The sequence below is a fragment of the Amphiprion ocellaris genome, chromosome 14 (genome assembly GCF_022539595.1).
Source record: "Amphiprion ocellaris isolate individual 3 ecotype Okinawa chromosome 14, ASM2253959v1, whole genome shotgun sequence".
NCBI lineage: Eukaryota > Metazoa > Chordata > Actinopteri > Pomacentridae > Amphiprion > Amphiprion ocellaris.
Genome location: NC_072779.1, coordinates 10,111,020 through 10,137,407, shown reverse-complemented (window position 1 = coordinate 10,137,407; position 26,388 = coordinate 10,111,020). Strand labels below are relative to the sequence as shown.

General features: G+C 36.8%; 5 protein-coding genes and 1 pseudogene across 6 annotated transcripts; 3 read left to right on the top strand and 3 right to left on the bottom strand.

Moving 5' to 3' along the window:
* Window positions 1-1,469: 1,469 nt before the first annotated feature.
* On the top strand, window positions 1,470-3,375 carry LOC111588261 (olfactory receptor 1-like). The gene has a single exon (XM_023298530.3). It carries the CDS (start codon window positions 1,558-1,560, stop codon window positions 2,524-2,526), a length of 969 nt encoding a protein of 322 aa, XP_023154298.2. The 5' UTR covers window positions 1,470-1,557; the 3' UTR covers window positions 2,527-3,375.
* A 2,421-nt stretch (window positions 3,376-5,796) lies between these two features.
* LOC111588262 (olfactory receptor 1F1-like) lies at window positions 5,797-6,789 on the top strand. The gene has a single exon (XM_023298531.3). The coding sequence runs from the start codon at window positions 5,855-5,857 to the stop codon at window positions 6,662-6,664; it is 810 nt and encodes a 269-aa protein (XP_023154299.2). The 5' UTR covers window positions 5,797-5,854; the 3' UTR covers window positions 6,665-6,789.
* A 431-nt stretch (window positions 6,790-7,220) lies between these two features.
* Window positions 7,221-9,051, top strand: LOC111588247 (olfactory receptor 5K4-like). The gene is given in 2 exon segments (XM_035943053.2): window positions 7,221-7,506; window positions 7,508-9,051. Coding segments are annotated over 2 exon segments (981 nt in total). The 5' UTR covers window positions 7,221-7,224; the 3' UTR covers window positions 8,207-9,051.
* Window positions 9,052-11,705: 2,654 nt separating this feature from the next.
* Window positions 11,706-15,403, bottom strand: or41a3 (odorant receptor, family 41, subfamily A, member 3). The gene is given in 3 exon segments (XM_023298508.3): window positions 11,706-13,509; window positions 13,512-14,080; window positions 14,218-15,403. Coding segments are annotated over 2 exon segments (987 nt in total). The 5' UTR covers window positions 14,026-14,080; window positions 14,218-15,403; the 3' UTR covers window positions 11,706-13,036.
* Window positions 15,404-15,777: 374 nt separating this feature from the next.
* On the bottom strand, window positions 15,778-17,521 carry LOC111588267 (cytochrome c oxidase assembly factor 4 homolog, mitochondrial). Of its 2 annotated transcripts, none has more exons than XM_023298538.3 (2): window positions 17,366-17,521; window positions 15,778-16,262 (listed from the first exon to the last, which is right to left on the bottom strand). In XM_023298538.3, exon 2 carries the CDS (start codon window positions 16,241-16,243, stop codon window positions 15,992-15,994), a length of 252 nt encoding a protein of 83 aa, XP_023154306.1. In that variant the 5' UTR covers window positions 16,244-16,262; window positions 17,366-17,521; the 3' UTR covers window positions 15,778-15,991. The 2 variants fall into 2 exon arrangements, with proteins under 2 accessions (XP_023154306.1, XP_023154307.1); XM_023298539.3 differs by having other exon boundaries at window positions 17,355-17,513.
* A 1,614-nt stretch (window positions 17,522-19,135) lies between these two features.
* On the bottom strand, window positions 19,136-20,083 carry LOC111588242 (olfactory receptor 2A14-like; annotated as a pseudogene).
* Window positions 20,084-26,388: the final 6,305 nt, after the last annotated feature.

Here is a 26,388-nt window from a genome sequence, read left to right as displayed (position 1 = left end):
CATCCTGCAAAAACAGTGGCAACAAACAACTCATTAACAACCTCATTAGGTAGAGTTTTTCCAGCTTTCAACTAGGGAGTAAAGACTAGTTGAGTTGTGAGCTAAAGTTCTTTCATTTAGACTTTCATGTGTTTTTTGTATTAGATGAATGCAATCCATACATACAGCTGTATGTATCAAACTCATATTGATAGTATCATGAAGATTTTGAGATGTCTGAAGTTGTTCTATGGGTCAGGACACCTGATATTTCATACTTTTTCACATACCATGATGACCATGATTAAGCTGGACAGCACACTGCCAGCTTGTGTGCTAGAAGCTAGAGACTCACCAAGTCATCAGGAACATTAGCAAAGAAAGCAGATGCTATGCTGAGGCCGTATGCTTCTTGACATCTTGTGGTTCTCAGTTGGACCTTGAGATTCTGTCAGTGAAATCAGTTAAATGAGTGACATAGTTCTGTTATTAGGCTGGATCTTTTGAGTCAATTCTATGCCGCCTTTGTGTCACTAGCACTCCAAACGTGCCAGATTAAACCATGACAGAGGACAGGTAGCAACAAATAAAGTTACTTTAATCATTAAATATAGTTATTTCATTCAGTCCATTTCATCTACGATAGCAGCGGTGCTTTATGGTCTCAGATTTTGTTCAGAGTTTACTTGTTTTTTGGGACCCAAAACTAAGTTCTGTTAAATAATTAACTCTGCATGCTTTTGGATTTTGGTAATTACACTGATATTTTATAGAACTTACTGTTGGGTCAGTAGCAACACATAACTAAACTTTGGACAAAAAAATTAACTCTGAACAAAATCTGAGACAGTGCAGCAACATATTTACTGAACTCTGCCTGAATTGGCACAGCATTATATCACGCACGCACGTACGCATACGCACGCACGCACGCACGCACGCACGCACGCACGCACGCACGCACGCACACGCACACACACACACACACACACACATATATATAAATACACTACCTGTCGAAAATTTGGACACACCTTGTAATTTAATGTTTTTTCTTTATTTTCATGACTGTTTACATTGTAGATTCTCACTGAAGGCACCAAAACTATGAATGAACACATATGCAATTACGTAGCAAGCAAAAAAAAGTTTGAAATAAGTCAAAACATGTTTTACATTTTAGATTTTTCAAAAAAGCCACCCTTTGCTTTGATTACTGCTTTGCACACTCTTGTCATTCTCTCCATGAGCTTCATGGGGTCGTCACCTGAAATGGTTTTCCAACAGTCTTGAAGGAGTTCCCAGAGATGCTGAGCACCTGTTGGCCCTTTTGCCTTCACTCTGTGGTCCATCTTATCTCAAACCATGTCTATTGGGTTTAGGTCAGGTGACTGAATGCCAGGTCATCTGATGTGATCTAATGTAAGCAAATGGAATATCTACACAACAGTTCAAGCTTGAGAAAGACAGAGAGAAGAGAAAGATGAGCTCACCACATAAAAGAACCCAGCGCTGATATGCAGTACTGCTGTCTGAATCAACAGCGCTTGGACATATTAGTTTGACAGAAGTTTTACGATGGACTTTTTCAACTCTGCTCTCGGTAGAAATATCACTTTTGTGCATCCTGCATATTTCAGAATTACTGGATTTACTGGCATCCAAAACATCAAGTATTACTACGTGTTTCTCTTTTTTGTTTATATTGTTTCCGTGCTAGGAAACACAGCTGTAATGGCTTTAATATTGTTAGATCATACTCTGAAAACTCCAAAATATATTGCAGTTTTCAGCCTAGCATTTGTGGACATGTTAGGAAACTCTGCACTGGTGCCGAAGGTTCTTGACATCTTTTTGTTCAACCATCCCTACATCCCCTACAACAACTGCTTGACATTTCTTTTTTTCTGCTACGCTTGCTTTTCAATGCAGGCTCTTAATCTGGTTGCTCTCTCCTATGACAGACTGATCGCTGTTATCCACCCTCTGCACTATCATGTGAAGGTGACCCACAGGTTCATGCTGTCTTTGATTACCTTTTTCTGGGTTTTTGTCATTACTGTTTGCCTAATTGCAGTTGGCCTCCTTACAAGACTTTCTTTCTGTAAATCTGTGGTTGTTAACAGCTTTTTCTGTGACCATGGACAGATATTCCGTCTCGCTTGCAATGATAACACTCCTAACTTCGTCATTAGTCCTATGTTAATCTTTCTCATTCTCTGGCTTCCGCTGGTATTTATCTTGTTTAGTTATTCATTTATTGCCTTTGCATTGTCTAAAGTAGCCACATTTCAGGAAAGAATGAGGGCCTTTAAAACCTGCACAGGTCATCTTTCATTAGTGACAATTTTTTTCATCCCATTGTTAATCACATTTACTATGGGTTCAAAGATAAATCCAAATGCCAGGATTATAAACCTGTCTCTTACCATGGTTTTTCCTCCCATGTTGAACCCAATTATATATGTTCTGCAGACACAGGAAATTAAAGAATCATTGAAAAAAATAATAAAAATCAGGAAGCAATCCAAAATTATGGTTAAATAAGTAACAATGAAATGGTATACAATGGTCTGTGTATATTCTGTTTTGTGAACAGTGTATTTACATATGTGTGTGTGTGGCACAGTAAAGTTAGTGTTTACATTTTCATAATTAATTTTAAAATCAGGCATTTTTAAAAAGACATTTCTGAAATGTCGCAGTTAACTTAAATGGCAGTCTACTCTATTTCACACGACTGACATTACATTTATAATTAAACTGTACTCATGTGCCTGTGTGATAAATGCTGAGAAAAACTGCAAACATGAATTTGTTGTCAAGCTGTATGGTGTCTGTGCATAGGTTGTCTTGATGGAGTCCACTGTATGAAAGAAGATTTACATGTGTTCATTTTCACATTTGTAGAATCAGTGCTTTATTAAGGGAGATTTATTTTGACTAAATGTCGCAGATTCCTCAGAGGTGCAGTTTACAAAGAATTAGATTGGCCTGTTTTGATTTGTGTATCTTTTTTTTTTTTTGACATTTTCCATATCATCCCAGGTTTACATCAAACGTACTTGGTCGTAATAAAGAACAAGTTTGTTAATGACTGGGGACATACTGACTTTTCTTGAAGAATTTTAGTGTGATGAAGCAACAATGCTGATTCTATGGGGCTGATTTTTTCATGTGTTTTGACATGTTTACCTGAAGTGAGGCTGTTAACATAAAATCCAATGAAGACTTGATGTTTCTATAGACTGGCTTGTGCACAATGACTTCACAACTAGGCTTGTCTCTGGTAATGTGTTTCCAGCTTTTATTCTTTGGCTCTGTGTTGCAAGCATCTTGTAAAGTTATCTATACAGTATATTGCTGTGATTTTGCTTAAGCAGCCACAGTTTACGATTAAATAAAGGCTTTTAAAACTTGTACATGTTATGGTTTACTAGGAAACCCACATCCAGATTTGCTGCTGATTTGGGTGCAGGTCACACAGACACACAGAGGGAGAGAGGGAAAGGAGGAGATGTGATTGCCAACAGAAGGCAGAGACAGGGATCCTGACTGTACCCCCCCCACCCTCTAAGGGACAACTTCCTGACAGTAAAGCTCGTCTTTCCTTATTCGAAATGCATTTCACTCCAATATTTACATTTACTATTTCGTGTTGGCTAACTTATTTTTATGTGATGGAATCATTAAAACACATGCATCTTTGTCACAAAAACAAACAAAAAACAATCATGCATTTTGGTTCATTCGTAGATTTATGATAGGTCTTTTGGAAATACAACAAAATCTGCTTGGTCAAAATATATTTAGTTAAGCGTTTCTTGGAAATTTCCCCTCAACTAGGTGCTTTTAGTAGCTGTCCACAAACCTCTGACAAGCTCCAGGTTGTATTTTTGACCACTCCTCTTGAAAATTTGTTGACTTTCTTTCATAGATTTGTTTCTTCAGCACAGTTCACAAGTTCTTGACACTGTTTAAGTCAGCGCTTTGGGGAGATTAGTCTAAAGCCTTAATTCCAGCCTGATTTCAATTTGTCTTTACCACTTTTGATGTGTATTCAGTCATTGTTTTGTTGGATGATTTGAGGTTGTCCTGAAGAATGTTGAGGTCGTCCTTCTTCAATATTCATTTAGTGTGTGTCAAGCACTAGTTCCATTAGCAGCATAACAGCCTCAGATCATAATACTACCACCACCAAACTTCAGCTGAGTCTTAAGGTGCCATTTCTGGGGGAACCACTGGTGGAATTAACAATGTTGTTGGTTGGCGTGCACCGTGTATAGTTGCACTGTCTGTCAATCATATTAATTCCTCTCTTTCATGCTCCATTCACCAACCAAATGAGAGTTTGAGGACCTCAGTTCATTATTTTTGCATATAATCTTTTATTATTTTTTTGTGCTCTATCTGTATCTGGTTTTTCCAGCTGCTACAACCAGTCTCTGGTAAGGCTGTATGGAAGAACTGTCTGCACACATAGATAACATCAAAAATCGGTAAATGTTCCCACCCCTAGTTGGCAGTTTAATACTGAACAGACAGTCCACAGTGGGTTTTGAGAAGAGTTTTGCTGACCACAGCACCATTCCCACATGTCAAAATTACAGTATAAGAGCTGTGAGAATGAACCACAGCATCGAAGTTGCACGCCAGCCTATACTGAGCTGAAACTTATTTTAAACCATCAACATTCACTGGTCTAAACAACACACAAAAAGCAAAAATTTTGCTGCTGTTTTTTCAACGATATTGAACCAGCCTAAGAAGTGATTGAAATAATCAGCTTCACACAGCTTCACAGTTCAAGTGAAGGAAAACATTTTAGGATTGGATACCACACTAACAATGGCAGCAGTAGCAATAGTTCCTTACTTTGTAATACATGGCAAAACCATAGTGTCTTACCTTTTCTGTAATTTATAGTGGCACATACCTGTGGAATCACTACACCCAACAATTATTTTTTCTTAAAAAAGTAGGATGGATGTTTAGGGGTTCAAATTTAGTTAAGATGCAGTGAACAAAAAACTGAGAGGTCTCTTTCTGGGACTTTACAATAATTGCTGTTCTAATCGCAGTTGGCTTTCTTACAAGACTTTCCTTCTGTGAGTCTGTAGTTATTAGGCGCTTTCTCAGTTACTTTTTTCTTTTTCCACAATTTTTTATCTTGTCAAGTTCCCGATGGATCGGCTATATTTTAATTAACTTGTCCACAGTTTAGCAAGGACTCAACTCAAGGCCTTTAGAAAATACACAGCTTCAATTTTATAAGTGGTAGTGTATTTCATCCACTGTTAATTAAATGACCCTAGATGTCTCTCTGTCTTTCCCTTCTACATTAAACAGAATTATGTGTTCTGCAAACACAACAAATCAATCTGTAAACAGGCTTTTTGAAATAATTGGGAAATCCAAAATAATAATAAAACGTTTCCTATATTGTGATCACAATGTGGAAAAAAAACATAAATCAAGTTGCTCAGTAGGTTATAATTTGGCATTGAAATCAAATAATTACAATACAAATACAAAACTAAAAAAAACAAAAAAACAACCACTTAAGATTAAAATCTCTTACAGAACATGAGCCCACTGAATAAAAGTGTTTAGGTATATGTGATAAAAGCTGCATTTCAGAAGTGATTTAAAAACAAAATGTTTTCAAAGTGTTTAAAGATTTATAAACCTACTTCCGAACACGTACTTCTTATTCTGCCCTTTTCCCAAGAGTGTGTCCCACACTTGCATGGAGGGACAGCCAGTTGCTATAAGTAACAAAAATCAGAGCAGTGCTGCTTACATTCTTCACTACACAGCACCTAACGAGGGTACAGGACGTGAGTAAAATTAATGATTAACAAGTAGTCTTCAAATGGAATGGTTCAACTCTGCTCTTGGGAGGAACATCACCTTTGTGCGTCCTCCTTATTTTAAGATAGGTGGTTTTGGAGAAGTACCTAATATTGGTTATTACTTTGCCTTTCTCTTTTGTATTTACATTCTTTCATTTGTGGGAAACACAGTAGTAATGACCATAATATTGTTGGATTATAGATTAAGAAGTCCTAAATATATTGTGGTTTTCAACCTAGCCTTTGTGGATTTGTTAAGTAGCTCTACTATGGTGCCGAAGACTCTTGACATCTTTCTGTTTAACCATCGAACTATTTCTTACAGTGACTGCTTGGCATTCATGTTTTTCTGCTTCATTTTCATTTCGATGCAGTCTTTTAATCTGGTTGTTCTCTCCTATGACAGGCTGATAGCTATCCTCTATCCACTGCACTATCATGTAAAGGTGACACACAAGCGTATTCTATATTTGATTGCTTTTTTCTGGATCTTCTCAGTTACTACTACTTTCTGTGCAGTTACACTTCTCACGAGGATTTCTTTCTGTAAGTCTGTGGTGATTAAGAGCTATTTCTGTGACCATGGTCCTATGGTCCGGCTTGCCTGCAATGATATTACTCCTAGTATGGTAATGTCAGGTTCTTTACCAATTCTAAAACTTGGGTGTCCACTAGTTTTTATTGTGGCAACTTACTGCTGTATTGGTTATGCTTTATCAAAAATTTCTACATTCCAGGAAAGAATGAAGGCTTTTAAAACTTGCACAGGTCACCTTTCATTAGTGGCAATCTATTTTTTTCCTATTTTAGTGGTTCAAATTACCTTCTGATATTAGAGTCATCAACCTGTCTTTGACTATTGTCATCCCTCCTATGTTGAACCCAATCATATATGTTTTGCAGACAAAAGAAATCAAAGATTGCTTGAAGAGTCGAATATTGGGATCTCAAAATTAATATTCGGATACCACCGTCGGGACCGAATATTCGGATATTCGGGTCCAGCCCTAGTTGTTTGGTATAATTGTGTCTTTTTTTGTAGATTTAAATGCTGTTTGTACCAGTATTCATTCAATATTCTGATGACAATAATTAACACAGTCAGTTGCATCAGCTCAGTGATGACATAAAGTGTGACACTGAAGTTGAAGCAAATTAGTTTCCACTTCATTATCATGTGACACAGCTATGTTTTTTTCTTCTATCTCACAGTGAAATAGGTAAAGTATGAAGAACAGTTTCTCAGAGCACAACTCACTTCAGTGCACTCCACACTCGATAGTGTCTGGGGGGATTTTGATTACAGCAACTTCTATTAAGTAACTATATTGTCTTTAATTATATACTCTGCTGTTTGCTCTTTCTCTATGCAGGGAAACAGATAATCGTAATGGGCATGGAAGAGAAATCTAACAGAATATTTAATAGCACATTTGTTCGACCTGCAAAATTTTACCTCAGTGGGTTTTCCAACATCCCTCATGTTAAGTATTACTATGTGTTCTTGTGTTTTGTCTACATCATGACTGTTCTTGGGAATGTTTTTCTCCTCTCAGTGATTTACCAGGTGAAGACTCTTCATACTCCAAAATACTTGATTGTGTTCAATCTGGCTTTGACAGATTTGTGTGGGAGCACAGCTCTCATCCCAAAACTCTTACACACATTTATTTTTTGACAGGAGATATATTGTCTATGAGGCTTGCTTAAGCTATATGTTCTTTGTGTTTTTCTTGTCAGCTGTGCAGTCATGGACTCTTGTCACTATGGCTTATGACAGATTTATAGCAATTTGCTTCCCTTTAAGGTACCACAGCCTTGTGACTAAACCAATTATTGTTGCAATGCTGCTTTTTGAATGGATTTTTTTGTTGAGTATGGGAGCAATAATGATTGGTCTTATTGATCGTCTCTCTTTCTGTAGATCTTTGGTGGTACGCAGCTTTTTCTGTGACCATGGTCCACTTTTTCGTCTGGCCTGTAATGACTTAACTTTAAATTTCATAGTAGCATATCTTGTTTTCATTACAGTTCTCTGTATTCCTCTTATATTGATAATATTCACATATGTTTGCATTTCCATAGCACTGAGCAGGATTGTGTCAGGAGAGCAACGACTCACAGCACTGAAAACTTGTACTTCTCACCTGATTCTTGTTGGCATTTTCTTCCTCCCTTTTCTGGGGACCAACGCTGCTTCAGTGGCCTCCCGCATCCATCCTAATGCCAGGATCATAAACTCCACTTTGACACACACAATACCAGCTTTGCTGAACCCCATCATATATGCTTTGAAGACAGAAGAAATGCTGAATGCTATCAAGAAGCCGTACAAAAGATATAGACTCAGCAACAGAGTGACAAAATGCTGAACTCTTTTAACTTTGAGAATGACACTTTAAAGAATGTTGCTGTAGAATAATTATTTATAGTAAGTGCCTAATACTGACTGCTTACTTATAAACATTCAGATTTTACTCATAGAAATGATTATCATGTGGTATTTTGTCATTCATTGTACTTTGCTCCATAACATGATCACATAGAATGGTTGCATTATATTATATCAGCCATACAGTGTAAAGGTCACACATGCAAAATTAAATCATGTATCCTACTTAATATCTTAGATTCTTTATTTTGCTTGGATTTTTTTTTTTTTTTATATTTTGCGAACAAAAATGTTTTCATTGTGTGTGCTTATTCTGATCTCTCATGTAGAGATGCTGAGTTTGATTACGTATACATATTCCCCCGTTTGGAGCTTTATGTTGATTTTGACCAGATTGACAATGATCAGTTGACTAGTTGATGAAAAAAAGGAGAGTACCGTAGCTTTTTTTTCATAATCAATAAATTAAGTGAAAGTGCAGACTGTTGTATGATCCCAGCTCCTTATTTTCATCCCTTTTTTTTCATATGTGACATTCAATATATCATTTGGCTTTGGACTGTTTGTTTTGGGTTTTTTTGGTATTTGGGTACATCAGCATGGGTTGTTGCATTATCAGTAACAAAAACAATTGTTAGTTGTAGTCCTCATTTTGATCCTATTTGGTGTATATGGCTGTTCATATTACCTTTACACAGTATCCAGGTTTCTAATTATCTGTGTGCAGGCATGTCTTGACTCCCCTATATCTCCTTACCCTACAAGTTGCAACCATTTTCCAAGGGATGGTTTAAAAATGTGTTGAAATTAAAATCATCAATGAGACACATGTATTGAAGTTCAGATAAATGGACACCCTGAAAACAAAATGCCTCTGGCTACGGCTTTCAACAGCGCAGATGCTTGAAAACATGTTTCTGCCAGTGAAAAAGAATCATATGCATTCAGTGTGCGAGAAATATAGTGCATGTCCCCACTGTTGTTCAACTAATAATAATAATAATAATAATAATAATAATAATAATAATAATAATAATAATAATAATAATAATAATAATAAGGTTAATAATAACCTTTATGTCCATAGTACATTTCAAAACTCTTTGTTTCATTGTTATGGGAAGCTTTTTTGGGGGTCTGCCAGCCTTGGAGCCTCTGCTGGTCCCTGACGAAGCATTTCCCCACACCACATCAGCTCAACTCAGTCATCACCAAACATAACGTTCATTTCCATCTAATAAACAGTCATGCTTCAATTTGATGGTGTAGTCCTTACTAGTGAACGAAAACTTTTAATTTATTGATTTTCTATTTTAAAAAAGTTCTACAATTATCACCTTACTATGGGAAGTGCTTTCAGCTGACATATAAGAATCGGTGCAATATAAAAAAAATTGAACTGAAAAAAGTAGTTTTAAAGTAAAAAGAAAACCCCAAAACCCTAAACATTTTTTTATATTCAGTGGTTTTAATAATAAACCTGGACAGTATATGCAGAGAAACATAAATGCTTTACTGACTTAAGTTATCCAATAATGTGAAGTGCATTGTCTGAAACCAACATTTTTTTAGTCACATTACATCATCTGCAAGTTTTCATCAACTCTTGTAAGGTCTAAACTTTACTTCTCACACTATTGGTGAATACAAAACACAAGTGTGAAGCATGAATAACACTGTTATCATCAAAACATGATGTTTGCAAGATAGATGTCTAGACATAGTATCAGTAAACACTGCGCAACCTCCAGCCATGGCAACATTCCTACAACAAATGCTACTGAACCTTAGTGAAGCTTGCACTTTTTTGGGAGGGGTGTTGATTCAACTGAAAAAAATGTCTATCCCTCTTAAGAATTAACCTTTACCGTGTGGTGTGTATGTTGTGAGACTTTAATTTTCACAGGATCAGTTCTCTTTTTTGTCTTATCTTTACCTTTTTGTTCAACTTACAATTATTGCGTGTAGACTGTGTTAATGTTGCACTGAGCAAGAAGTGGGGTACACCTCAGACAGGTAGCCTGCCACAGAGCTGATATGCAGAGACCGACAACTGTTTATTATCAGTCACATACTTTTAGAGTCACCAGTTAACCTGACGGACACTACACTGAAAAGTTTTAGAACACCCCAATTTTTCCAGTTTTTTATTGGAAATGTTGCATGTCAGTGTCTCATTGTACTCTGAAACTAAAGCCTAGAACAAATAAACAGATTAATTAAAAAAAAAAAACTATTTTGAAACCAAAATGTATTCTTAACTTTTGACTCATCAAAGTAGCAGTCTTTAGCAGATACTGTATAGCAGCTGAACACACTCGTGGCATTCTTTCCACAATGGAAATCTAATATTCTTCAGAAAGTTTCAAGTTTCAAACTTTCAAGACTTGATCAGCTTCCATTGCTGCTGAACAGCTTAAATTTGTTAACCCATGTCTTGTTTCCTGAAAAAGGCCTTTTCTGAAATGTGCATTATTTTTCAGTTTTGGGTAACCTTACGGTTTTTTTTTTTTAACCTCTGGCAGTTCACCACTTAACTTTGTACCATTTCAAGCTATTCATTGGACTTGAATGACTTGAATTTCAATAATAAACTGGAAAAAATGGGGCACTGTGAAACTTTTGACCAGTAGTGTACATGTCTTTGGACTATGGGAGGAAGCCACAGGACATGCAAAACCCCCACAGATAAAGTTACCACTGCACCGTCACCATCGTCCCTTTACCCATTCATATTACAGTGATTTCCTTTAAAATCTATTCAGAGAGTGGGGAGGACATGACTGATATGTGCAATAGTCGTATTTTAAGAGTTCAAAAGTCGGTGAACTGATACAGTTTAATGATGTTTATAGAACTGACTAGACGCACCATCTAGTGGTTAGTAGTTGTACCTGCAGCAGCTGCAACAGGCAGGATCGCTTGCTGAGACACAGTATCCACTTTGTTTTTGTCAGCATTAGAAGTTGTGTGATTACAGATTCGTCACTTTTTATCTTTGAGAGATTTTCATCTGTACTTCTTGTATCAAATCTGAGTTATTGTGTTGTTTCTTGGAGAAAATATCTGGACAGATGACTAAAGCATAGAAGCAGAGTGTCTCACACTGGCTTTATGTGGCTCTGTCAGAAAATGTCTGTCTAAAAAGAATTTAATCCATTGAAATTACTGTGAATTGCTGTCGCAATTTCAAAAATTTCAGGCACAGTAGTAGTCAATAATTGTTAATGTTGCACTGTACATATATATCCAATAGAGGGCAGACAGTCATCATATTACAATTCTGGATGCCTTAAACATCAGTGGAATGTACTGGCATTACTGTGCTGACAAAAATACAGAGGAACAACCTGTGTGATTATTATAATATTAATATTAAAAACACAAAGAAGTAAATTATTTCAATAGTCACCCTATCCTGTGACTTATGTTAATCTACTTTTGTTGTTGGTAGACGTATCTTGCTTAACATAAAAGAAAGGAGTCAGTAACAACGGATAAGTTTTAGTTTTCAAATCACAGCTTTTTATTAGTCACGTAAAATACATTTTTTTATTTTACTTAAACAAGAAAACTAAATATTTTGGATGGAACATATTAATCATATTAATGTATTGCAAATTATAATTCATCATGTTATTGTACACCTCGAGAACATTCAATTATTAAAATTCAATACAGAAAATGAACTGTTGTCATTACATGTCATCCCAAGTTATGTCCCATTTTTTCACACATGTGCACCAAATAACTGGAAATATGTGACATGCCAGTGAACACAAGGAAACACAGAGGCTGCTGTAAAAGAGCACTGTTTTTAGGTTCAAACCATTCTCAGTGGGAAATGAGAACATTACAAAGCTCTGCTGTTATGGGCATTGGATGTCTACAGAATGATCGCTCTTAGTATGGTCATTACAAAGGCAGGAAAAAAAAAAAAACAGTCAGACTTTACACAATAAAACATCCAAACAAAAGGGCCAGTTTATCAGATTTGGGGGCAGTGTTACACAAGTCAAGATATTTACAAAATTCAGTAGTTTGAAGCACTTTGTCAGCCTTAGATTATCACACTTTAATGCAAACAGTTAAAGGGCTATAGCTAGAGGGCACATAACTGCAGTCATATTAAAAGCACAGATTGGGGTTTGCAATACTTACCCAAAACAAAGTTATTACTAGTTTCTTGAAACAAACGGGATAAACATTATTAAAATCTTCCACAAACTACACACACTTCATGTCCTACATTTTTCATCTCAGAATTAATGCCATTGCTCTCATAGGGAACACTGTTGTTTGGCATTTTTTTCTAGTAGGCTCAAATACAGTAGACTATTTTTGCTGTCTCTCTTTTTTAAGGTGTACACAATAGGATTGAAGCAGAGATGCAAGAGTCCAACAATAGGTGGTGCACATGCTGATCCATTTCAATGACTCACACATAAAACCCAAACATGGAAATAATGTAAAATATAGCAACAAGGACAATTTGCTCCACACAGAAATAAACATTCAGATATAACTGCACAAAGACAAAGCTAAAAAAAAACCCAAAACAGACAGGCCGGTCCACGGTGTTCACCATGGTGATCACATAATCCATTGAGTCCAAGGCTGAGCTGAAATTGTGCCTCCAGATTGTGTTTTACATAACAGTAATGTTGTTAACTTTCTTGGAATTGATGCTCTAATGCTTGTACGAAACTGATGACCTATTTTGGATTACCATTTCTGTGTCCGGACATTATTCCACACATTTTAGGCTCTTGGTTCATTTTATTGCTCTGTTTTGCTAATTCTACAAGGATTACTTTAGAGTTTTGTGGCATTTTTGTTGCTCACCAACTTGATTTTTCCTGATCAGTGCCAGCACTCTGATTTTGATGTCTTTGGTTTTTAAAGAATAGACAATAGGATTGATGCAGGGTGGGATGCAAGAGGCCAATGACAGGCTGAGCACACGCTGCTCTGGGTCAATGACTCTGAGATAAAACCCTACTGTGAAAATAACAAGAAGAGGAATGTAAAATACGGCCACAAGAATAACATGCTCGACACAAGTGGCTAAAGCTTTCACCCGACTGTCCAGTGATTTCATCCTGAACACAGTCACTAGAATGCTGATATAAGAGAGAAGAATGAAAATAAAGGGTACTACAAGGAGAAAGATGGTCAACATAGAGGCCGCCCACCACTGCATTGTGTTGTCATTACAGGCGAGTCTAAACACAGGAGCATAGTCACAGAAGTAGCTGAACACTCTGACAGAGTTGCAAAAGACAGTTCAGTCATTATACCTACTGAAAATGTAGTGACTACCACAGCAAAAAACCATGACATGCTGACAATACAACACATTCTCCGCAATGTGTTGATTGAGTTATGACGCAGAGGGAAACATATTGCGATAAGCCGGTCATAAGCAAGAATAGCAAGTGCATATGACTCCAAACTAGCTAAGGTATAGTAGAAAAACATTTGTACCAAACATAGGTTGAAAGGAATAAAGTTATCCTTAATAAGGAATATTTTTATCATGCTGGGAATAGTACATGTGTTTAGTATGACGTCAATCACTGCAAGGTTGAGAACAGCCAGAAATTTTGGAGTGTGTAAGCAATGATTAAAGGCAATGACGCACATCACCAAACTGTTGAACAGCACTGTAACCACATAAACAAATGCTAGAAAGATGAAGTAGAAACTAATGGAAGGAAAGGTCTGAAATCCAAGGATATAGAAACCTGGAGGATGAATGATCACAGAGCCATTTAAAACAGTCCTGAGAAAAGACATAGTTGATCTCAGCAGTCTCTGTTGGAGGACGGCCTCTGCATAATAGCTCTCCAGTCTGACAAAGAGGGAAATTATATCACACACAGCCTGCATATGCATCATATTCATGCCATTATAATCATTAGATTCAAACAGAACAATGTTTAAAATACATGCTTAGTAAGCATACATAATTGAAGCACACCTGATTACCTTTAATAGCAGTAAGTCTTGTGATGCTCGCTCCAACAGTAGACTGCAGACAGCAACACGTGTGACAGACAGCAGAAAATATATATGTGTATCTCATTGATCTCCAGAGATAATGCTTCCTTTTGAAACTTAAAAGTAAAAGCCTTTTAATTTGGTCCATGGAGAGCAGGGCTGTACCCACTTTGATCATCTCATCAGTCCTCCTGAAGGCAGAGAAATATGGGATCTTTTCAGAATTAAAAAAAAAAAAAAGCAAAATAGGTCATGATAGAGCTATCATGTTGCTGGATGAGTCAGTAGGCAAAGACCCTCATAGACTCAGTCCAGATCAACTTTGGCAAAGCCAGCAGTATGAAAAAAGTTTGAATTGCACCTGTATTAAAGAACTGCATTATATAATTGAATCAGCAGCCATGTCTGTAGTCCTTACCTCTTAAATGGTCTGAGGTGTGTAAGTTCCTTAATATGGAAAATTGGCCAATAAATGTGCAAGCATAAGTCTTGAGTTTATATGAATCACTTAAACATTACAGAAAGAGTCCAGTGACCCTTTGTGACTGAAAAGAGAAATCAGGAACATCCCCAGTTTAATCAGATTAATTTGGCAATGAGGGGTTATTGTTAATTATTATTGTGTATATTGGCTTTCTTAATTAGATGTATATATGTTTATTTTCTAACAGTCTTGATACTATGTGAAATGATTTGTGAACTCTGTCTGCTCAGATCCTTAAGCAAGTAAACAATGCATTACGGTGATTGGTCTGTTGGATAATGGTCCCCAAAGATGCATTTATCACTGAACAGGCCACAGTGATCCTAGTCAAAATGGTTCTTATGGGCCCAATTTGTGATGAAATCATCAGAGAATTGGGAGTAATGACTGTGAATCTGACAAACCATTAACTGTTTGCACTTTGGACCAATTAAGGATAAAAACAAAAAAAGAATGAGGTGGAAAACAGGTGGAAGTGTGCAATACTCAACTTAGTTTGTTAGTTGTGTTGATTACACAGCTGCACAAATGAGTCAACTTGTAAATGCTCGAGAGGATGAGCTGTTTGTAGTCTCCAGCTTATATCATTCATATTGCTCTGATTTCCTGCAGTGTAGCTCAGAGATTTTAGCGTGGTTTCATAAAATAAAAATAAGAGATTTTGCATTTTAGTTATGGAATACATTACTATGCTATATGTGTATCTTCTGCTCAGACAATGTTGTATGCACCCTAAATCCTGATATCAACAGATACTCCTGAGATATGTGATCTGCTTTTGTTTGTAGTAAAAGACCTGAATGTTAATATATTTTCACAGACAGGTAAAGTTTTATTTATTTGCAGAAAGGTGGTTTCATTCTGTGTGATGCACCTGTATAATGAAGGATTAATTTTTAATTATTTTTTAAAGAATACAGTAGTGACCAAAATAGGTACTGAAAGCATTTCACTGTTGAAAAATGTACTTTTCAGTGCCCTTTTTTCTTTTTTTTCCCCACATTAGTCAAATGTATTCAGCATTTCTATGCTTCAGTTTCTTTCTTCTCATTAACCAACATACATACTGGTAGGAAAAGTCTTTAATAAGTTTATATTAGCCGATAAATCACAAGTATCAGCTCTATAGCACACACTTTAAAGTCCAAATCAGGATTTTATGTTGCTATTCGTCCTTTATTTTCATTACAAATAATTATATTAGGTACAATCTTTCCACTTTAAATGAGTAGGTCAGGTCCCGAACAGATCCAGCTGTGTGTTGGCGGTTTTCTGAGCTCAGCTGGGCGAAGACTCGGTGGAGGCTGATCGCTGCTTTATCAGCTGTTCTTTACGAGCTTTTTGGAAACTCATCATGCAGTCTTTGAAAGTCTGCACCTGGTTCTGACACACTCGCCAGTCCTGGTGTTCAGCCATGCACTCCTGCACAGCATAGTGGAGCTCTGCACAGCCAGTGCGGGATATCATCTGTTCAACAGGGTCATCCTCATCGTCTTTGCGACTGCGATCGTGGGGTGAAGGGGAGGCCATCCTACATCAGTATGCAATGCTAAGGACAACAGAGACTGTTATTAATAAACAAGTGGTAATATGGTTTTAGGAGCAAGCACATACTGTTCAGGCTTTGATTTTATTATTTAATTTACATTTTATTCCAACTTTACACTACATTTTAGCAACAGCAACATAGTGTACAACTGTTATATATATATATATATATATATACTAAACAACAATATAGCAAATAACTATTCATTAAGTTCTATAGATTTAATTTTAACACAAGGAAATATATAACAAAGTATTTGCTTTTCCAACACGCAGTATCTCTATCACAGAATGGCACTATACTGGAAAGTATAATGGGCAGACTGAAAGTGGGATAGTCGACCACAAATTACACAGTGCCACACATTTAACACACATAGGGTTGTCAATGCAGGCTTGGGAAATGTGATCCCACTCTACCTGAAGTGCTTGGCCAAGTTTTCTGGGGACAGGATCACAATGTCAGAACCAGAGCTGTCTGACAACAAATGGTGGAGCCGTGGACATTCAAGTGCCTGACTATAGGCATAACTGACATCCAGCATGCTTGTTGTAGCAATATGCCATTCGAATAAAGCTGCACTTAAGCTGGCTTGTCAAAGGTGTGTCTGTGTGATGGACACCTTATCTGATCATTTTCCTTTAAGACACTCCTGACCAGGGTGCGGATGATCTGAATGGTCGAGAATTTACCACCAGTTCAGCAGCTCAAAACCAAAACTCCTCCTGCTCAACTGGCTAAATGCAGCCCTCTTATAACCACTGTTTCTCCAAGTTAGAAAAGAAAGAAGATAATCTAGAGACTGCATTCATTATTTTGTCCAGTGTAGTTACTTCCTACTTTGCAGAATACAGTTTAAATACAAACGGTGAAAGGAGATAAAATGAGATACATCTCCAACATGCATTTATTGTCTGAATTTTAATCTACTTAATACTCTTCCGTGTAGGTTATCGCGGTGATTTGGCTGCACCATTTAACAATAAACTGTGGTTACCAAACGAACATGCGCCCCTCAATGTTACCTAAAGTTACGTTAGCTAACATGAGCGAGAAAGCGGCGAACTAACGCGGATTTTTATTCGACTCTACCTTGTTCTTACTTGTTTATTGTCTCTGGGCGAATTTCTCCGTCGAGGCACTTAAATGAAGTTCTCAAACCTACATAACTTTAGATTTTCTGTAACCAGCAACACACATAACACAGCAGGTGTCAAATGGAGGACACATTTGAGCGAAGGACGAACGTGTTGCCGTAAACTGTTTCCGTCGCCGTTAGTTCCGCTGCGTACTGACAACAACAAGGCAACTCCTGATAGTACAGCCACTAATACAATAAACTATAGGCTACCTTTCAGTTAATATATTAACAACATTAATAACACGTTAAGGAATTATTTCATAGTTATTTTTTTAAATGAATCAAATTATTAACATTTAGAAACTAAAAAATAACCAGGAGTATTTTATTGTACTTCTATCTCTGTAGTGCATTACATTTGTTGATAAGGAAAGTTGTGTATTTTCCTTATAATAGGTGTTTTTAAAGCCAACTACAGTTTAAAATAAGACATAGCTATTCATTCTTTGTGCACCATATCAGTTTCATACTCTGGATTAGAACTGTATTAAACTGCACCATCCCTGTCCAAGGAAATACATTTGAATTTTAAAACAAGAGGACAAATAGACAACAAACCAAACATAACAACAACATAATATAAAATGTACTATTTCAGATAGCACAAAGACAAATTGCGCTATATGATGTGACAAAGGACCATGCTTAGAAATCTTGTTTGACTGAGTTCCCTAACAGATAAAACTGAACTATTAAAATGAGAATTTGAACAAACAAACCTTAGTCCATGCATGCAAGACACCTTCCAAAAGGTTAAAAGGTTAACTTAGTTGCGATACATTTGTATCTTCATTTGTTTTAAGTTTGCAATATTTTGACCTTTTAATTAAAAACATTAAATGTACTTAAATTTTATTGATTAGATACACCTGAGACCAGGATTTTTAAGTCAAATATAAACAGGCTATGACCATTTCCTCAGTGCAGGCTCAATGCATGTGACTGTTTTTAACATTACTTAGGAGAGCTATCTGAATCAAAGATAAGTCATTATCAACTGCTCTGAAACTGTCTTAACTGAGTAGTTTTCATCAGTGAAGCATCTTGCCTAATATTCTATTACATTCAAGCAGCATAAAATTGGAAAATGACATTTGGAAATGTAATTGCAAGTGTCACATTTTCCATTCTTGACATTTTAGGAGGTGCACAAATCATATATTGTCACATGTCAACCTGCAGACACAACTGAATGAACTGCCTTTATGTGTAAATAATTCACATACAATTACTCTGTTCTCTTGCTTTAACCTGACATATGACAGAGATATTTAATGAACCAGCTGGTTGTTTACCAGCGAGTCCAAATACAGACTCATAGTCACAAAGAAAGGTGCAAAAATACAGTTGAAATAATATACAGGCCATGGTGAGCAAAAACAACATTATTCCAATGAGCCCAGTTTATGCTGCCATCTCCAGAGAATTTCAGTTAATGAGGTTTAACAAACACACCTTTTACTGTACAAACCTCAGACTAATTAATCTCAGTTGCACCTATGAGGAATGTAAACAATTAAAAAGTGAGGGAAATGCTTGTGGGTGTACATTCTAAGTTTGTGTAGAGCTGTCATTACGTTCAAACTACACAGTGTGTCTACCTTTTGTAAAGACTAATGAATCAGATAAAGGCATGTTTGCTTTTTTTCTGTTCCACAGTGAGGGATAAGTAAAACAGGCCTCTTTTTGTTTGTACACAGACATATGCACATAGAGGTATGTTTCCATCACGTCATAGGAGAGGAACTTTCATCCTTCTGCTCACTGATTTTATTCTGAACACAGTCATCAGGATTCTGACGTAAGTCAGAAGGATGAAAGTAAAAGGGGCCAGCAGGTTCATCATACTAAAAAAGCTGAAGCTACAGACCATTGTAATATTTACAAGCAAGTCTAAACACAGAGGCGTAGTCACAGAAATAGTGGAATGCTGACAGAATTACAAAAAAACTGTTCTGTGATGATTACTGTGCTATGGACCGTTCTACTCATAATAAAAAACCCAGGTCACACTGATAACATATGAAACAATTCTCAGTGTGCTGAATGAATATTGACGCAGAGAGAAACATTTTGTGATCAACCTCCTTGGCAAGTATATTATTTGTATATGACTCCATACTCAGAAGCGTAGTAGGAAAACATTTGTACCAAACATTGGTTGAATGGAACAAAGTTGTCCTTAAAGTGGAATGCTTTAACCATGCTGGGGATAATTCTTGTGTTTAAGGTTACATCAGTTATTAAAAGGGTGACAACAGTCAGGAATTGTGGAGTGTGTATGCAGCAATCACAGGCTTTTATGTTCAGCAGTAAAATATTGAACACTAGTGTAACCACATAGACAAACGGTAGAAAGATATGCATGTATGATATGATGTAGACACCGATGTTAGGAAATGTCTCAAATCCCATGATATAGAAGCCTGTAGGATGAATGATCACATAACTGATCTACATACATCCTCTTGGTGCTACTTTTTCCATTGACTTACTTGAAAAAAAATACACGCACACTTGTGCTATTAACTACATCTGATCAATTATTATCAGTTATACTTTTGCCTCAGCAATTCTTTCAGTGATTGTTTTACATATTGCAAATCGATATGAAACTGACATCAATAGCAGCCACCGACTGTCTGCACATCTTCCTGTGTACAAAGTCTATCCTCTTCATTCTCCAGAGACAACAATCCAGTCTTCTAATTTAGAATAACATTAAGGAATAATACAGTAACGTGCAGTTGTCTATTGCTGGAAATTCAGGTCTTTCCTTTCTGAGTGATGTATAGTTTCCAATTTATCTTAGACAGAAAACAAGGCTTTAATTATTGTTTTGTAATTTTCCTCCACCTCCTAACTCGTCACATACATGCATATTCAGTGGCTTTAACAGATGAAACAGCACCACTCCACTCTTGGCTTCTCTCTCTGTTGGTTTGATGTTAAGATTTTACTGATCTCTTATAAAGGTCGTCTGGGTCTGGCAAAAGGCTACACAGCAGAAATGTTGACCCCATATGAACCAGCTTACAGCCTTAGATCCTCAGGTGGGGCCCGTCTGGCTGTTCAAAAGTCGAGGCTTAAATCTAAAGGTGACCGAGCTTTTTCCATCAGAGCCTCTCGGCTTTGGAACGACCTGCCTGAGGAGATAAGACTCGCAGAAACTTCTTTTAAACCACTTCTTAAACCCATTTTCATAGACTTGTTTGTATGGGATGTAAAGACTTTCATTGCTTTTAAATTTTTATTGCTCGTTCTTTATATTGATACATTTCATTTTAGAATTTTTTGGTGTCTTTTGTCTTCTTGTTTTAACATATTTCCTCTAATTTTTTCTTTGCTTTGTTTATTTTACTTTTGCCTTCTGGGTATCCAGTTTGTAAAGCACTTTGTAAGGTGCTATGTAAATACATTATTATTGTTATTAACTCATAGTATCATCAATCAATCATCGTCAGATGTCACCATTTGAAAACTTTTCATCAGAAAACATAAGTATATTAGAATTCTACTGAGATAAGATTAGTTTATGTATTTAGACACTTCTAGCTGATTTAAGAGTGATGACAACTTCCTGTTTTGTGTTTGGAATTTTGGAGATGTGATAACCCTTCTATACAAGTACAACTCAAATGTGCACCAGACACACTGGAATAGTGTTGTGTACTTCACTTCTTTCTGTTGTACAAAGGGAATTCACAAAGAGTAAAGCGTCCATCAGAGTTTTTTATTGCAATAAACCATATGTATGCGTACAGGACTTGTGCCCTCTTAAGATAAGAGTAAAAGGTACAAAATCACACTCCATTTTGTCTCTCATAAACCTTCCCGCAGAAAAAGAAAGGGTGCAAGGTCAGTGTTTCAGGGTTTTGCTGAACTATTGATAGAGCTTTGTTCGCTTACAAGGCAGACTGTGGCTTCACAGATTTTTTTGTGTGGGTCTATCTTCCTTTTTTCCTGCTTGAAGCTTGGGTCTCCATCAAATCCACCAAAGAAACGAGATAAGGCTTTCAAGGTCAAGCTGAGTTTTGAGCATGAGCTAGGAATGGAATGGAGACAAAACTTCACATTAAACCGCACACAATATCTAGAATACACAATATGTGTAGTTAATGTGAATATAAATAGTAGAATGTGGAATTTCTCCCAATTTTTAGTTGCTGAATTTGAGAAAAAGGTGTTTTGGATTAAAATTGCAGACTTTACCGTTAATACAAAATTATGACCACATGAGCATAGTTTACAGTTGTGGGTTTGTTGCTGACATTTTTTTGAGGACAAAGGGTCGAGCATGAGATGTCCTCTCTCTCCTAGAAAGAGATTAGACTGAGTGAGACAGCAGAATCAGGTATAGTCACCCTTTACTTAATTCATCCAGACATTAGGAGAATGTGCGCCATTTTTGACTTGACTCGTAAAACTTTTCATAAGTCACCTGTCACCAACTTGTCTTAAACACACACACACTGATAGACTCATAAAACTTTAGAATGAGTATCAGAATCCTTATGACCAGTCAGAACTTGAAGATCTAAAGCAGAGGTGCAGCTGGTCTAGACTTTATTGACTCTTCCTGACCCTGCACAGGACAACAAACTAGTCCTTTAAAAAGAAGTCAGGGTTTAATCATGCTTTGTAAAATGTAAAAAAAAAAAATCTTCAGTTGACTCTGGATGTTTGAAGTTAGTTAATAAAATATGGGGACTTACCCAGTGCATCATATTCATATCAGAGGGTACATTTATTAACAGACGAAACGACTGATATTTCCTCATCTGAGTGTGATGGCTACTGACCCTCCTCAAAACAAACAAACCTTTTGCTGTCTGACTAATTAAACTTACCTGTGTTTATAATCGTGCTTACTCAGATTTGGAGGGTTCTGAATCTGAGCTTTTTTTCCAAGAGTACCTTTTCTGAAATAACAATTTATTTTCTTTTGTTCTTTGTTGACTATGAAGTCATTAATTTTTGAAACCCAACAGACTGCACAACTAGGCATCAGCAGATGGTCAAAGGTGTGATTTTACTGTCACAACAGCAGGCTCGCATGCTAATTGACCTTAGTCTTCCATGTTCAGCCATGACTAATAAAAACACAATACTAATCGAGCGGGACTACATACTGATTAGAAATGGGAAACAATGAGTGATCAATGATAGTATGCACTGTTAAATAAGTCTATTTTCTCTCCCACACACATCATTTTATGAGTCTCATGAAAAACCTAGTTTAAACTTGCTGTGTATGGAGGGACTTAACAACACAATGTGATGACATTGACAGCAAATAGGGTTCCCAGAGGGGGCTTTTTGTCACCAAGCAGGACTCTGTGACCCCAGACAAAATGATCCTCTCCTGCCTCTTTGACTCCTGGGAGCCTTGCTAATGAGTCCTATTTGTGATGTCATTACCAAAGGCTGCCGGTTAATGACCTTGCCTGCAACAAACAAAGCTTTTACTGTTGAAGCTTAAGCCTAATTAATCTCATCTGCATCCATTAGGAGGTTTTGCACTCTTGCAATTAAAACTGGAGTGTAATGGGAAGGGATGTTCAGTGATATTAATGAGTCACTAGTGTTCTTGAAAAGCTCAAGTAAACCCCCTAATTGTCTGATATCCACCTCCTCTCTGAAGAGCTGTAGCAGATAGGCCTGCAATCTCAGCTGCTACACCCACAGACGCCCTTTCTGAAGTCACCTTTTTGCAATTAACGGGCAAAGTCTGACAAACAATAGGTGCCAAACTTTAGATTGTGTTCACAGTTACTTGCTGTGTTAGCAATGAACACAAATGATATGCTGTGCAACAGAATTAAACATTATTCTTTAGAAAATGGGCTGAGAACTCACAAGACATCTAGAAGTTACTTGTTTGTTGTGGAAGACAATTAAAACTTTCTCTAAACAACCTGAATATACACTGCCCGATCCAAACGAAAGTTGCACACTAATATTTTGTTGGACTGCCTTTAGCTTTGAGTATGGCACTCATTCAATGTGGCATCATTTTGATAAGCTTCTGCAATGTCACAGCATTTATTTCTGTCCAGAGATGCATTCATTTTTCACAAAGATCTTATAATTTGACCCTCTGAGACAGATTCATATTCTTTCCATGACCACAGGATATGTCTTCCAACATGGTTGTTTAAGAACTGAGAAGCTCGTCACTGCATCAGCTAGGATTAAATAAGCTGTTGCCTGCTGAAACATATTCATCACTGCAGTAATTATCCAATGGAAGACTCTTACCTATTTGCTCTGTTAAATCCAGGTGGCGACTTTTTTTTTGGACAGGCAGTGTACATTAAAGGCTGGTAGTGATGACATTGTGTTTAACCACAATCAATCAGTAAATGTGCCATCTGCTCCCCACATGTCTGTGAGCTCTCAGAAATGTCCCCAAAACAGCAATATCGTACAAAAATATTAAGTAATAATAATTCCATAGGTTTCAATAGGTTCCTCGCACCAACACATGGGGCTCTGACCCTTAAATATAAGCAATCCGAACTGATGTCATACCAACTATTCTGTGTGACTTTAAGGATCAGTGCCATAGAACCAGAAAAAATCCAGGTGGGATTTTACTTTCACATTTTCTGGAAGCTTTATGCAAATCATTGTAAGAGTATAACAATCAAAATAGGGACAGACTATTGTGACTATTGTTGGAGGACTGAGGAGGGTTTAAAAATAGGAACAATTAAAAAATTAGTTGATAAGACCCAGCCAGGAGTGCAGCATGATCCATGACGGCAGATAAGAGCTGTGCTCACTGTAACTGTGCACTGCAGGATCCAAAATGTCAGTTGCCAGGTCAGAAAAACACAACATACAGTAAAGCTATAGGCTAGAAAAAAAGCTGTTTACTCTGTTAAATGGACTTTTGGCCTAAGCGAGGTAGTGTGACACTAAGATTTTCATTTAATTGTAGTTCCAAAGAGGACAGTCATCACATGTTAACCCACTCTAGAGCCCTACTGACTGAAGGTACTATGCTAAACAAAAGTTTTAAAAAAATCACAGTTAGTGCAGTATGAGAAGACTGAATATACATTGCTTGTAAATATTTAGAGCAAACTGAGACATTACACCTTATGAGGTTTCAGAGAATTCTTGGCTTCTGGATAGTTTGTAACTTTGTTAGCTTTTCCTAAAACTGTAATAGATTTTTAAAATATATGCATTCCCATGTTCCCTTCTAATTCTAATGAGCCAGTGAAGAGATTAATTAGTCTAAAGGTTCAAGAGTGAAACACTGTTTGTTTACAGGCAAGGTTTTTAAGAATCCTTCCCCAGTGAAACCATCCCAACTGGGCCTCATTAGAGAGACTCTTAGGGTAAAGAGGAATTCTGTCTGTGCTTTGTGTCATCGTGTCCTCATTAATGATAAAATTTATCTAAATTCCAGACACAAGAGAGACTGCCAGTCAAAGCTAAATGCATCCAAGACATTGGTACTAAATTATTATTTAATTACTGCCTGTTTATTGCCTGTTTAATGTTCCTTTTTATGTTCAGGTCAGTCCATGTTTGACTAGTACACGGACCTTGGCTAATTTGTAAGGCAACAAACTGAAGACAAATCCTTGATGATTTGCAGCTAGAGCAAACTCATGAGGCTGAACTGGGCTTTGATTTATGTGGGTTAGTGGGTAAAAATAGATGACTTTATAGCAGGTTCCTTGAATTGTTATTGGGAGAGAGAAGAGGTCGTAAAGCTGACATGGATGTTTCAGGACCACAGATAGTGACATGAAAACACTGATTAGAGGATTTTCAAAAAAAGATATGTACTCGTCAAAATATAATTAATATCAAGAGTTGAAGTGCTACAAGAGAACTTTTTAGCAGTTCCTGCTGCTAACTAGTAGATTTATGACAGACAAAACTGCCTGGTCTACATTTCTTTAACCCTGACATTGATTGATGATTCCTTTCACTCCAAGGTAATGGATATAAAATGAGCACTTTTGACTTCACTGTAGAGACCCTGAATGAGACTGAAGAGCAAAACTCAAAATATGATTAACTTTCTCTGGGGTGATGACAGTCAGCACTGGTGTCACGCATCTGTAGCTTCAACACACGCCTGACCTACATTTCTAACTCTTCTCAAAGCACTTGCAGTACTATCTTTATGTGTTTGTTGTCTTGGAAAAAAATGGCTTTGACCTTGACCTGCAGTGCTTAGGTGGGTGGTACTTCAAACATCCACATGAATGTCAGAACTCAAGGTTTCCCAGCTGATTGGTGTAAGCAGAACTTTGGTGCATTCCACCAAAAAATCCCTTTTTAAATATAGATTGACTGCTGTATAAATATCAATTGTAACCAAGGCTTTAACTTTCCAGTTATCACCAAAATCTTTACCTTTATCATACAATAATTAAATGTATGTAATGAAACTTCAGATGATGGAACTCTCTCATATTCCCTGATGCTGCCTTTATCATCAGACTTGTTCCTGCCTCTTTAACTCCTGGTGCTTTTCTAATGAGACTCATTTGTGTCATCTCCAGAGCATGCTGCTTAATGACCTTGTTTGTAACAAGCAACGTCTTTTATTGTTAAGACCTGAGCCTAATTAATCTAATTTTCCTCTATCATCGAGCAGTGAACTCACAATTACATTTCCCAGTGAAAGTCTTCTCTGAAATAATGAGTAATGTTTCTGCACTTGCCGAGCAAAGCAAATAACAAACAGCAAATGTGAAATGATTAAGACAGGGTAAGTAACAGGGCAGATGTCATTTTCTAGAAGGTAGTTTCCTATATAGCCCTGATCAGTACTCACATGTCTCTCAATCATCTTAAACAGTGAAAATGTAACCCTTGAATATTTTATTTTCCTTAATGCCATAAACCATCAGAGACTGTGAGTTGTTTATCCCTTGGGAATATTTTTAAGTAGAGCTTAATTAAAGTAACGTTATGTGTGTTATAAGTAGAGCGACTGACTGATCCCTTTGA

Excerpts from the sequence above, each read along its gene's own strand:
- LOC111588261 (XM_023298530.3), top strand. The coding sequence starts at position 1,558 with ATGGACTTTTTCAACTCTGCTCTCGGTAGAAATATCACTTTTGTGCAT.
- LOC111588262 (XM_023298531.3), top strand. The coding sequence starts at position 5,855 with ATGGAATGGTTCAACTCTGCTCTTGGGAGGAACATCACCTTTGTGCGT.
- LOC111588267 (XM_023298538.3), bottom strand. The coding sequence starts at position 16,243 with ATGGCCTCCCCTTCACCCCACGATCGCAGTCGCAAAGACGATGAGGAT.